Source organism: Passer montanus, unplaced genomic scaffold (assembly GCF_014805655.1).
Source record: "Passer montanus isolate IOZ18808 unplaced genomic scaffold, ASM1480565v1 scaffold40, whole genome shotgun sequence".
In the NCBI taxonomy this organism is placed as follows: Eukaryota; Metazoa; Chordata; class Aves; order Passeriformes; family Passeridae; genus Passer; species Passer montanus.
The window spans coordinates 3,352,854-3,365,920 of record NW_024368819.1 but is presented as its reverse complement, the minus strand read 5'-3'; the positions used below and the strand labels follow the sequence as shown (position 1 = coordinate 3,365,920).

At 43.3% G+C, this 13,067-nt stretch overlaps 1 protein-coding gene across 1 annotated transcript; it reads left to right on the top strand.

Moving 5' to 3' along the window:
* Positions 1-5,296: 5,296 nt before the first annotated feature.
* CNRIP1 (cannabinoid receptor interacting protein 1) lies at positions 5,297-12,786 on the top strand. Its single transcript, XM_039719075.1, has 3 exons — positions 5,297-5,595; positions 6,276-6,420; positions 11,344-12,786. Exons 1-3 carry the CDS (start codon positions 5,417-5,419, stop codon positions 11,506-11,508), a joined length of 489 nt encoding a protein of 162 aa, XP_039575009.1. The 5' UTR covers positions 5,297-5,416; the 3' UTR covers positions 11,509-12,786.
* The last annotated feature ends 281 nt before the right edge of the window (positions 12,787-13,067 follow it).

The following is a 13,067-nucleotide window of genomic DNA, read 5'->3' as shown; positions in this document are numbered from 1 at the left end:
TCTCCACAAAGGGGAGGAAGATCTTTGTCAGAAAGAGAAGATAACCTGCAGTGTGGAAATCTGCTATAACTTACTATGTCCTCTTCATTTCTGTCTCAAGTAGGTAAAGGTGCATGATGTCAGATGAGCAGAATTTGTCACAATATCACAATCTGCAGCAGAGCTGAATATGTTAGCTCAGTTTACACTTCTTGTACAGGAGAATTTACTGCTGCATTTCTTCAGAAAATTCTTCTTTATTTCTGCTACTTCAGAATACAAGTTCCTGCAAGCACTTGAAAAAAAATTGATCAACGACATTTATCTAAGCAATAAATGCTTAGCAAGAGCAATAAATCTAAGCAAGAGGGACTAAGACATGTTTATACCAAAAATTGGAACCATACAGCAGCTGCAAGGAAGGCAAAATTCTCAGTTACACCCACTCCATTGCTCCACAAGCCCTTGCAGAGATTGTTCTAACATGTTTGCTGCACTGTAAATGCCACAAACCACCTAATCTGCTGCAAAAACACATGACCTATCCATAAATATATGTCACTACAGCAAATCAAGCTGCATTTGCAGGGGAAATTATAACAAATGTTTTATGTTCAAAATGATTGTCTGTATGGGAAAGATGATACACTGAAGTGATTTCCAAACAAGATAAAGACTGTCCAGCTGATATTTTGGTAAAAAAACACTTCTCATTCTGCACAGAGGCAGAGGGCTCAAAAGAATCAAAGTTTTAAATTGAGAGCTGGCAGGTGCAAGCCTTAGCACAATTCCCTACCTACAGAATCACACATATGGCTATTTTTAGAGCATGAGAGATTGTGGTTTTGCATGCCCTTCTTGGAAAGAAACCCCAAACCACAACATTTCCAAATTTAGCACTGTGTTAAGAAATTAATCAAAGAGGGGCAAGCATAAAAACGCTAATACAGATATCACATGTCACCTTAGAATCTAAATGCTGTGGTTTGGCCACCTTAAATGAACCATCCTGTTCTGCCTCAAGGTACATTTTTCAAATTTAATGATTGTTAATTCTTTGCAGCAGGATTAATGCATTAGTGAGAAGGTCTGCATAAATGTTAATACTTGAAAGCTTTGACATATCATGCCTAGAGAGATCATATTGAGTAGGTGCAATCAAGAGACCAAACACATCTCTCCAAAATGTTTTCTAGATAATTTAGACCTGCATAAAGTATAGGTCATGGTTCATCTGCATGTTATCTCAGCTTTCATTGAATACATCCACCCTCACCTCTCTCCTACAGTGGCTCCCCATCAGTGACACATGCAGGTTATGCTGGTGCAGCAGGGAAGGTCTGTGCACAAGAAAGAGGTCTTGGAGGATGCAGCTTGTATGGAGCTCACACATCTTGCAGGATGTGTGAGACTTTCATAGTCTTAGGGAGAAAAGGAGGTATAGAACTGCTGGGTATGAGTCACTCACCACTCCCTTCAAAAGCACTGAGGCATCTGCCAGGGCACAGGTGAGTGCTCCAATCTTCCTACTCAAGGGAAGGGAATTAGCTTAATGTACCTTGCTGACTCCACACAACAGACTGGAGCTGTTTCCCTCAGCTGCCAGGGGAACGAAAAGTAGATTTGAAGGACTGAAAAAAACCAAACCGAAACACAGACACACACAAAAAGAACCCAAAGACCCCCCACCCCGTCCCAACAAACAAACAAAAAACCAGAAAAAGTTTTGTAGTTTAGAAATATATTAAATATTGTAGCCCCACCCCTCAAATATAGGTGTAGAGAATGGAGGAATTGACACAACTTTATCTTTTTGTTCCCAGAAGCAAATTGCTGCTGTGGCTTAAGAGAAATAGGACTTTGTCCTAAGTCTATGATGATTTATTTAGCTTTGAATCTTGTAAATGTCAGCATGTTTACTCTGTGCTCCTGGAAAAACCACACTAACTCTTCTTCCTTCAGATATTTTGCTTCCTACAGAAGATCAAGTGATTAACATCAGGTAATGTAGCAGCCTGAGATCTGGGACCCATACAAGATCCCCATGGGGACTGGAAGGGCTTGTTTTCTCTAGCCAGGGCCCATCCCACAGCATCAAGCACCTCCATCCTTGGGCTGAGGTCAAGCCAGGTACTCAACATGCAGGGCGAGGTCAGGAGCATCCATGGGTGGAGATGTCTGTGGTGGAGCTGGAGAACAGCTGCCCTGAGCATAATTCAGGAAGGATATGGGAACCAATACTAAACTAAAAATAAACCATGGGCAGTCTCAGGTGATGCTGGTCAGGGCCATCAAGGTGGGCAGCAACAAAACTAATCTCCCAGAAGGACTTAGCAAAGGCAACCCCTCCCTTGATCTATACTGATAAAGGGCATCTGGTGGGATCAGATAAGTAAATGTATTAACACAAGTGAAATTATTAGATCAATCAAAAGAAAGTCATTGCCTAAATTAAGAATTTCTTCTTCAGAAATGTTCTACTCTCACCATGCTACACTTGCATATGGTAAGACAGTTGCTATGCATACACATTCCATAATATGATGCTTTTTTATTTATCCCTCATGTTTTCCCAATACTGGTCAGGGATAAAGTCCCAATCTGAGCTGTGTCCATAGAAAGATAATCATTCAGGCAGAAATGATGAGAGAAAAAAAACCCTCTCGTTATAGATCTGACCTCTCATGTACTTAGGAAGCTAATTGCAATCAATGTCTTCAGCTACACACAATTTACTACAACATATTATGTCTGGCCCATGAAGCATATAAATCTGATCCCTGGCCATTACTCTTCACACACCACTTTAAGTGATGGTATCAGATCCTCCACAGGTTAGGCCTCTGTGATTTCATATGGAATTACATTTAAACTTACAGAAAGGGCATTCACTGCCAGCAAAACTGCCAAGAAGCCACAAAATACAGCAGTTTTTGCAGAATACAGTGCAAAATGAGTGATGAAAAGAGATAAGGAGAAATGCACCAGGGCTGGGTATTGTTAATTTTTGTTTTGTTTGTTTAGTATTTTTGCAGAGCTCCACAGTTCTGAGAGGCAGAGATCATATCCTGCCCCTATCTTTGTGGAAACCTGAATGGCTGAACACATTATAAAGTCTGTAGTTAGGCCTCTGTGATTTCATATGGAATTACATTGAAACTTACAGAAAGGGCATTTACTGCCAGCAAAACTGCCAACAAGCCACAAAATGCAGCAGTTTCTGTAGAATGCAATGCAAAATGAGATTTCTCTTGTAGTGATGAAAAGAGATAAGGAGAAATTCACCAGGGGTGGGTGTTGTTTGTTTATTTTTGTTTGTTTGTTTAGTATTTTTGCAGAGATACACAGTTCTGAGAGGCAGGGATCATATTCTGCCCCTATATTTGTGGAAAACTGAATGGCTGAACACATTATAAAACCTGTGTTTAGCTGGACCCTAAGCAAGGGATATTCAGTAGGATTTGGTGTTTTTTTTTTTTCCAGAGTTTTTCAGCAGAATGTATTGTTTTGCTTAAAGTTCATAATAAAAGTAAATCACTGAATGCATGCATAAGAAAATGCAGCTGGGCAATGCTGTATCTACAATTTACTTTGTTTACATTACACCACCACATGTACATCCCAGGCTTAGAGAAACAAAGAACAGGTTAGGTCCAGTGCAACATGGATTAACCTAGATTCTCCTAACAAAGCCATTAACTATGCCATAATGTCCAGGCAAAAAAAATTACTTGTGGCCCAAAAAAATTACTTGTGTCAGACATAAGGGTGCTACAGTTTTAACAGCAAACAAGAACGAATAAAAAAGAATTGAAAAGAGGCACAAACCTGCCTGGGTTAAAAGTAATCTCTTTAGAGATGGGAATGAGACAGGCTGAGAGTTGAATTATGGTAAATTGTTCAGTTTCAAAGATCTTTGTTGTTGAACAAAGAGCACCAGCCATGTGTAAACAGTAGTATTGGACTTCAAGACAAGAGTCTGGTTTTATAGTGCAGTTACAGTGTAGGGGGTTTTTTTTCTATTTAAATAAGAGGATTGCCATGAAGTGATTAAAATAATCCCAAGAGAAACCTTGGCCTGCTGATGTTGACTGTTGACCTCAGGGAGCAAGACAGTGACCCTCAGTCCAGGCACGATGACTCTGACAGTCAAGAAAGCGACCCTCAGCCCAGGCATGGTGACCCAACAAAACCTTTTGCTGCACCGGGAGAGAGAAGAACCAGAAAACCACATCTTTGCTGCCCGCCCTCCCCTCTCTCTCGGGCAGCTCTGGCTCCTCCGTGCTGCCACACAGATGTTTCAGCCCACCCCAGAGGGCTCGATCCACCCTCGGGAGGCCTTTCCAGGATGGGATATTGGAGGGTGGTTTGGCGGTCTCCCCCCAGGTGAGGGGTCGGGGAGTGGTTTGGGGAATAGTTTTAGTATAGCATTGTAATATAATATAATATCCTGATACAATAAATCAGCCTTCTGAAACATGGAGTCAAGATTCTCATCTCTTCTCTCATCCTGGGACCCTTGAAAACAACCTTAGGGAGGCTCCCCTTAGGTGACGGGTTGGGGGGTAGTTTGGGGGAGCTCCCCCCTAGTGAGCTGTCGGAGGGTGATTTGGGGGGCTCCCCTCAGATGAGGGGGTCGGGGGTGGTTTTGGGGGGCTCCCCTCAGATGAGGGGGTCGGGGGTGGTTTTGGGGGGCTCCCCTCAGATGAGGGGGTCGGGGGTGGTTTTGGGGGGCTCCCCTCAGATGAGGGGCTCGGGGGGTAATTGGGGGGGCTCCCCCTAGATGAGGGCTCGGGGGTGGTTTGGGGGCTCCCCTCAGATGACGGGTCAGGGGTGGTTTCGGGGGGCTCCCCCCACATGAGGGCTCGGGGGTGGTTTGGGGGCTCCCCTCAGATGACGGGTCAGGGGTGGTTTCGGGGGGCTCCCCCCACATGAGGGCTCGGGGGTGGTTTGGGGGCTCCCCTCAGCCGGGACCCCAGGCGGAGCCCGCGGGCCCTGCCGGCCCTTGCCGCTGTCCGCGCCCGTGGTGCTGAACGGCGGAGCCCGGCCCGGGCCCGTCTCGTTTCCTCCGGGGCGAACTGCGGGATTAAGGCTGCAGTAATCGGGGCCGGATTAACTCCCTGGAAACCGGCAGCAATCTGAGCAGCTGCAAATGTCCCCCAAACCGGGATATGGGGCGGGGTGATGAAGTGGAGGCGAGGGGGGAGAAGAGGGGGGAAAGACATCAACCTCCCAGATGCTACGCCGCGATTAATGGGAGGGAAAATAACCAAGTGTCTCATCCGCTGCTTTTGGGAAGGGCTGGGCTGGCTGGAATCCGGCAGCCCGACCTCTTCCTTCTCCCTCCTCCTCCTCCTCCCCCTCGCTCCCGGCCAGCCGCCTTTCCTCGGAGGGGCGAGACGCGCGCAGAGCCCGCAGGCCCCTCCGGCCGCAAGCGATGGGCGACATCCCCGGCCTCGTGAAAATCAGCGTCTCGCTCAAAATCCAGCCCAACGACGGGGCCGTGTATTTCAAGGTGGACGGGCAGCGCTTCGGTCAGAACCGCACCATCAAGCTGCTGACAGGGGCCAAGTACAAGATCGAGGTGTCCCTCCGACCCGGCACCGTCCAGGCCACGTAAGTGCGGCTGCCCTCCTCAGGGCGGCTCCCCCGGCCCTGCTCTCCCTCCCCGCTGCTTTATTTTTAGGCGTTTAATGTTTTTTCCTGGCAGGCTGACAGCGCGGGGTTTCCGTGATTTCTCCCTCCCCGCCCTTTTCCTTCGGTGGCCCCGTTTCTGGGTCCCTCTCCAGCTGTCCCCTGTGCTCCGCCTGGCTGGCCGGGGATGAGGCCACGGCTGGGAATCGCTGCCTGCCCTCTCGCTCCCCACCTTCTCCCGGAGATTGTTCAAGCCCAGCTCCTTGTCTCCCTCCTTCCCCGCGGCTTTCGCTGGAGGAAGAAGCCCCACCTACACAATGCCCAAGCCTCGCTGCGGCGTGGCAGAGCAGAGACAGGGACCAGATGGGGAACCAGCTCTGGGTGGAGGGGCAGCCCCGCCGAAGAGATTCGACCAGCCTCTCCCTGCCCATTCGAAATCAGATCCCGCCTGCCTCTCCTTTCTACTCCTTCCCTGGGTGACTGCAGAGCCCTGGCATATTTCAGTAGCCCCAATGAGTCAGCAGCACATGCAGGTCTGCTAAAACCCCTGAGGCTTTTCCCCAGCACAGAGGCTACCAGGTTGCAAACCCGTGTGCTGGCTCCAAACTGCCAAGGAAGGGGGAATTTGGGGCTATGAAAGGCTTGATCCTGTCTTTTTGTAGGACCATGGGCATCGGTGGTGTTAATGTCCCACTGGAAGAAAAATCACGGGATGCACAAGTGGCCTCTTACACAGGGATCTACGACACAGAAGGGGTGCCCCATACCAAAAGTGGGGAGAGACAGCCCATCCAAGTCAACATGCAGGTATGTGGTTCTCCAAGCCTGGCATGACAGGATGTGGGAGGGCAGCAGGGGGTTAACTCCCAGAGAGAGCGTGGTGAAATATTCCAGGGCAAAGTCTGGTCACAGCTGCTGCCTTCCTCTTTGCTTTATGTCACTAAGGTTGCTGGCCAGAACATAGCTGGAAAATACAAATCCTGCTGCCTTCTCTCCCAAGAAAACAGCAAGGGCCAGGAGGAGGAATAAGGTTTTCTAGAGATTTGCAAAACCCTTTGGGGTGCTGCAGCAGGAAGAATTGTGAGCTGATCCCACCCCTTCTATAGGACATCCTATACATATCAGGCAGCTCCCATCGAGGTTCTTGGCTAGAAATCCAATCCCTTGGCATACAGGGACTCTCTTTTGCCTGGCAGCACCAATTTTTTTTGGCACAGAGCATGCCCCAAGCACAAGGGGTGATGGCTCTCCCCTTCTATCTGTCACCTGAGGACTTGCCACAGACTAGAAGCATGCAGGAGGACACCCAAGGCTGTCTTCTCTCTTTTCCCATATGTTTCCATCAAGTGCACCCACAAACCTAAGTTTCATATTTAGCGGCTCTTCACCCCAGTCTTAAAGAGAGGCTCCATGACCCCAAAGTGAGATGACAAAAGCTCCAGCCCACAAGACAGCAGAGCTGCCAGAAGACATGAAGAGCAGCAGGCAGATTTTCACAGCACTCTTTCAGTGGTATGCTCAGTTTTGGCAGGTTTTTTTTTCCTTCTCCTGATTATAGCTATGAGGGATTCCTGCTGTTTATTCCATGTCCTCTCTACCAAAAAAAGGAATCAAGGCAGTAAACCATCTTCATCTGAAGCTCTCTTAAGAGTCTGTTCCAGCTTAAACAAGCCCACCAGATTTCAGAATTTTATGACATTTGCTTACTGCGCACAAGATTTCATATTGCTCTTCAGTATTTTTTTTCTAGAATCATAGTTCAGCATAGTAATCCCCTTCTGCATAAGAACTGTAACATCTCCATCTGGTGTTTCTAATAATTACAGTGTGCCTAACTTAATTTTGGAGACCCACATCACATTACTATTTCATAGTCTTAGGTTATTAAGACTAATATGGAGTATTATGTTAATCACTTTTATATACAGCCACCTCCTTTTAAAACCCAGGAAAACCAAACACAGTATTATTTCACAACAAGCTGAACATAGCTGCTGGATACCACTGTTGATCATTGTAGTTATAGTTCACTTTGCACCAGGAGGAGGAAGGACAGCATTCCCAAAAAAGCCATCTGCTTTGACTAAGCCATCCCTGTTTGCTGGTCACCTTTACCCTTAAGTGCAGCACTGATGTGAACTCTGAAAATCTAGAAGTTTAACTTTTCCTTTGGAGAAAACCAAGTCAAATTATGAATGAAATGTAAGGGGGGGTCTGACTTTCAGTTACAAGCTCTGACATGGTTTGTTGCAGCATCAGAATGAGTAGCCACAATATTTGCCCAAAGAGCTGCTTTTACAGATCAGATCCTGGGATATTAACCATGAAGCTAATAAGATTTTCAAGCATTAAGCAGGTCCTTAATTCCTTTTAGGAATGGATCTTGATAGATAGGTTCATCAGTACAGAATTAGATACCCACAAATGATACTTTTAAGTATTAAATATAGGCAACTCAACAGGGATTTACATGTTTAACTCATCATTTAGCTGCTTAGCCAAGCACAGCTGTAATAGATTTAGGGAACAAGCCTCAGATACCCCAGTCTGAAAACTGCTTTGGATTCCTACTTCCTGAATCTTCAAAACTGAGCTTGTTGCAAACAGCTTTAAATTTTCCTATTTCCTTCAACTATGAGGAACTTCTGCCTCCACTTCCTTTTCTAGAACAGACAAAATCCTGATGCCTCCTATGGCGATAAGGACACTATTTTAGGCACAAAAACTAAATTCACATTAGAAATACATTGTGAGATCAGTCCTGCAGTCAAAAACAAGTCTGATACAGCCAATCTAGTGTCTGAATGACTTAAAGTCCATTAAAATCTATAAGAACTTATTATCTGCTTTGAAACTTTAAACAAATAATTCTTTGTGTTGCTGCTTTAACTGGCTAGTAGACATCTGACCCATGACAGCCAGAGTTTATACATCTTAAACAGCAATCCTGTTTCTGAATTCCAGACTCTGATTATATGTTTCTGTTACCTGACTGGTCAATCATGCACACTATCCAGAAACTGCTAAACTGTCTGGCAAATGGTGCAAACTAAGTTAGAAGCCTGCCTTTGGGCCTCATTTTATTCTTGATCAGACTAGTCTAAGATTGAATAAAGAAGCTAGAACTGTATCCACAGTATAACTATAAAATCATTTCAGCATGCAAATGTAGCGGGAGTGATTAAATAACTATTTACTCCTACAGCACCAGATGACAGAGAAGAGCAGACAGGGAAATACACTTAACCTGAAGCCTGAGCTGCAAAGAGCAGGGCTATTCTTCCTCCTGTAAGCTCAGTGGAGTTGGCAGGATTCAACTGTAGGAGCTGTGGGAATTCAGGGGAGCTCTGAGGATGCAGAATGTTCATTATTCCACAGAGCTTCTGCATGTGCTAACTACCAGGCTGGAGGAGCCACATGGTAGTAGAAAAGCTCTGCTATTAATTTTTTCCTTCTCCTGGAAACCCAGAGCAGTCAAACTGCTCAGGGTAGCTCAGCAAACTGGGTCACTGAAGGAAAATTAAATTTGTTTTCTTCATCTATCTTTTTGAAATTCAGATCCTTCATACATGAATGAAATGAAATTATACTCTTGTGTCATATCACCTTCTACAAATGCTACTAGAAATGCCTTTTCTTCCTTAGTTTCCACACTGAGGGTGGCTGATTGTCCTCTCTGATAAATTTTGTGGGCTGTGCACAGTAATATCCAATGTGCTTAACCTTTACTGTCTTGCATTATGAGTGTAACAGGACTACTATCAAAGATGATTGATTAAAAAAAAATCCTTAATTAAGGTTTTAGTTGCTGCAAGAGATAAAATAGCCTGTACATCTGATTCTTTCTTAGTCAAAGGAAGTGGCAGAAATGTTTCAGTTACTCCTTCAAGGTAACACTGTAATTGGAGCCGAATAAAACCCCTCCACTTACAGCACACAGCAACTTCTGCTATTATCAAGGCTAAATTTAACTTACCACGATGGGTGGAGGGAAAGTTTAAAGTAATGGCTGGTACACAGCAGCACCTCACAAACCACATCTTGAATTTCAAAAAAAACAACAGTTGTGTCCTTCTGAAAAATCTGGATACAGAAGACTCTGCTTGTAAATCAGGAACAATTTCTCTGTAAAAGGGCTTTGATACTGACTTTGCAAGTGTGATTATAGCAGGCAGATGATCAAAGATCAGCTCCCAGGCACATGATAAGAATGGAAAACAGTCAAGTGAAGAAGCTGTCATTAAAGTGAGTGATGGAAATACTGAAAGGGAAAAAATACTGAAGAATGGTGCCATTCAGTAGTATTAAATTCACTATCTAGTATCTTCCAACAACATAACACAATCAAAAAGCCATACTGGCTTAGGACCAATTGCAATACATACAGGCTTCACACCCACACTTGAGATTCTCTGCTATGTCTTAAGGCATAGGAACTCAAATTTTCCATTACCATTAAAACTGAAATCAGAATTTATGCTTGAAAGCCTCACTGAGGTTTTTCTGCCGTTGTACAGGTGTCTAGGAATGACTTAAAAAAAATATTTTTCAGAATTTTTTATTATAGCCATAGAACTTTTATTTCAGCCACAGTCTCATTCACTTCAAAGCTGCATGCACAGACAATTTAAAGTCAATGTCTCACTACTTTGCTGTATTAGACACTTATCTGCTAAACGGGCTGAGTATCTCTTTATTACCTATTACTCAGCTGCTGTAGCTATGATATTGTATGGAAAATCCTCTGCTAGGATTTTTCCCTCCTGAGAGCTGAGGGCCTCAGGAAAGAAATGTAAACAATAACTATCGGCTGCTGTGGAATGCAGCAGGTGCATCTTCCATTGCTCCATGTGGATTGTTTTCAATTGATGACCAATCTCAGCCAGCTGTGCCCAGGCTATGAGCAGTCACAAGATTTTGTTATGCATTCTATTCTATTCTTGTTCTTTGTAGCCTTCTGAGCATCTTTTTTCTCTGTTCTTTTAGTATAGTTTTAATGTAGTATTTTAATATAATATATAACATAATAAATCAGCCTTCTGAGAAAATGGAGTCAAGCCTCGTGTCCCCACACATGGAGTATCCACCGCAACAAGCTGCACTATCACAATCCAACTAGCCGTTACAGATATCCACGCAGAAATTCTCTTGCTGAAGTCTCATTTAAAATGTGGAATAGAATCCCAGGAAAGTAGTAAGTGGTGTGCAAGAGCAGCACATCTCAGGCAATACAGTACAAATACTAGACTCCAAAATACAGACAAAATTAAAGTTTCAGACTGAGGAAAAGAAGCATCTTCCCAATCCGAACTGCAGCCTCTAGGTAAGGTATAAAGGTAAAGTGATGGTCTGTATCACTGCAGATCACTGGTACATGATCTACAGTGTATACAAGCTGTGTCATCTTAAGAAAGATTATGGCTTTGATTCTTGTTGTTAGTAACATTTAGCCATGTGGCAACTTGTATATTTTTCCTCCCTCGCCTATCCCAAATGTGAGTACAAGAGGACAGTACATGCAGGATCTGAGCCTTCAGGTATTATGTATGACTAAACATTTCTGATTGCTAGAGCAGGTTTCACAGGTCTTCAGTTTATTGATCTGAGGAACAATGATCCTTATACCAGGTGTTTTATGTTCTGCAGCTTCACAAGTGTTATTTCTCAGGATGAGAGAGAAACCAACCAAATAATCAGCTCACTAACACTGGTATTCCCTCTTCCTCGCAGTTTAATGACATTGGCGTTTTTGAGACAGTCTGGCAAGTCAAATTCTACAACTACCACAAGCGGGATCATTGCCAGTGGGGAAACAGCTTTGGCAGTATTGAGTACGAATGCAAACCAAACGAAACACGCAGCCTCATGTGGATCAATAAAGAGACCTTCCACTGAAGAGATGGGACACCAATACTGCTGGACAATATCCCTAAAGAAAAATCTACCTTTTTAAACCAGCAAGAAGCCTTAACAAAGGCATACTGTAACACTGCTTTGTCCATAAGGTTCCAGCAACTACATTGTATATACAGGTGGTGCCACTAAAATGTTTGCCTATTACTGTTTATTTAAGTTTACCATGGCATCTGCAACATTCTTTATCTGTCACCCTGAGAATACTGAAAGGTTCATGGTAAAGGATTGTCTGATAGCTTGGTAGGAAGTCATATCATAATACTGTTGTAAGTATTTGGATTATTCTGACTAGATGTAACAACTTTTGTGAAGTGTTTTGCTTCATTGCTTAGAATTTGGATTAACATCACATTGGTGATTTCTGTATTTACATTTGTGTTTGCTCCAAAATCGGTGTGTTCCTTCAAGCATTTTGTTGTACTGTCCTCCCTGTGGACACCAAAAATTAAAAATATGGTTACTTGTAGGTTTAGCTAAATGGCAGCTAATGCACTGTTGGTATTGTGCTTTCATACCAAGGGATTTGGGAACTCATTCTCCCTTTTGTTAAGTGCTGTAAGATATTCTGTGAAGTTTGCTAATTTACCAAATCTCCTAAAGAGGATTCTTTTATGTTAAGTTTCCCAGTCTTTGAAATAGCATTAGGAAATGGTGTAAAACATGATGAAAAAAAAGCAATAAATCAGTTGTGTTATCCAAGACATATAACAACGTGGCTAAGACCTATCTTAAGATCATATAGTATCCTTGAGAGATACAGCAGCTATACTTAATTTATTTCCTAGAGAAAGAGTTCTGATATTAAACTCCATTTTTATTTTAATGGCACATTGCTGAGATCAGTTAAATCTTACAAATCAACATTTTCAAGCCTGACCACTGTATTCATTGGCAAGATTTCTGACCAACAAGCACTCAGTAGTGTGAAGGGTGCAGATCCCAGTGCATGTTTATACATGCACTACAGTCTTTCAAATAAAGATAAGCATGCAAGCATTTGAATAGTTATAACTAAAGGTGCTTCATAAACACTACATCAGTGTTTAACACAAACAGACTACACAAAACAGATATATCTTTTATTTCTGTAAAGACAGGGAAGCAAGGAAACAACTACACTTGTCCTGTCCCCAGCTTGGTTTGAAGTAAGCTGTCAGTTCCTGCATATCTGTTATTCCCTTTGTGAATAATTTGTAAATTGTATATGTAAATGGTAAACATGACTTTTGATCTTTGTAATAAAGGACTTAAACAATTTCTTCTCTACTATGGCCATCTAAATGAGCTGAAAACACTGTATTAAAAAAGGCAGTGGTTTTAGAGAATCAGACAGTAGAGGGTATGTAGCCAGTGCTTTCTGAGAATGCAGTCCAAAGTACCTTCTGTTCTTCACCCAAAACTACTGTTTCTAAGAAACACAGATCCAGTGTGCTAAAATGCAGATGGTTAATGTGATAACACTCACAAGAACTTATTAATATGCAGTTTGTTCCAGTAATATAGTGTGAAAAGTAATGATTTAAGACAGAATTGAATTA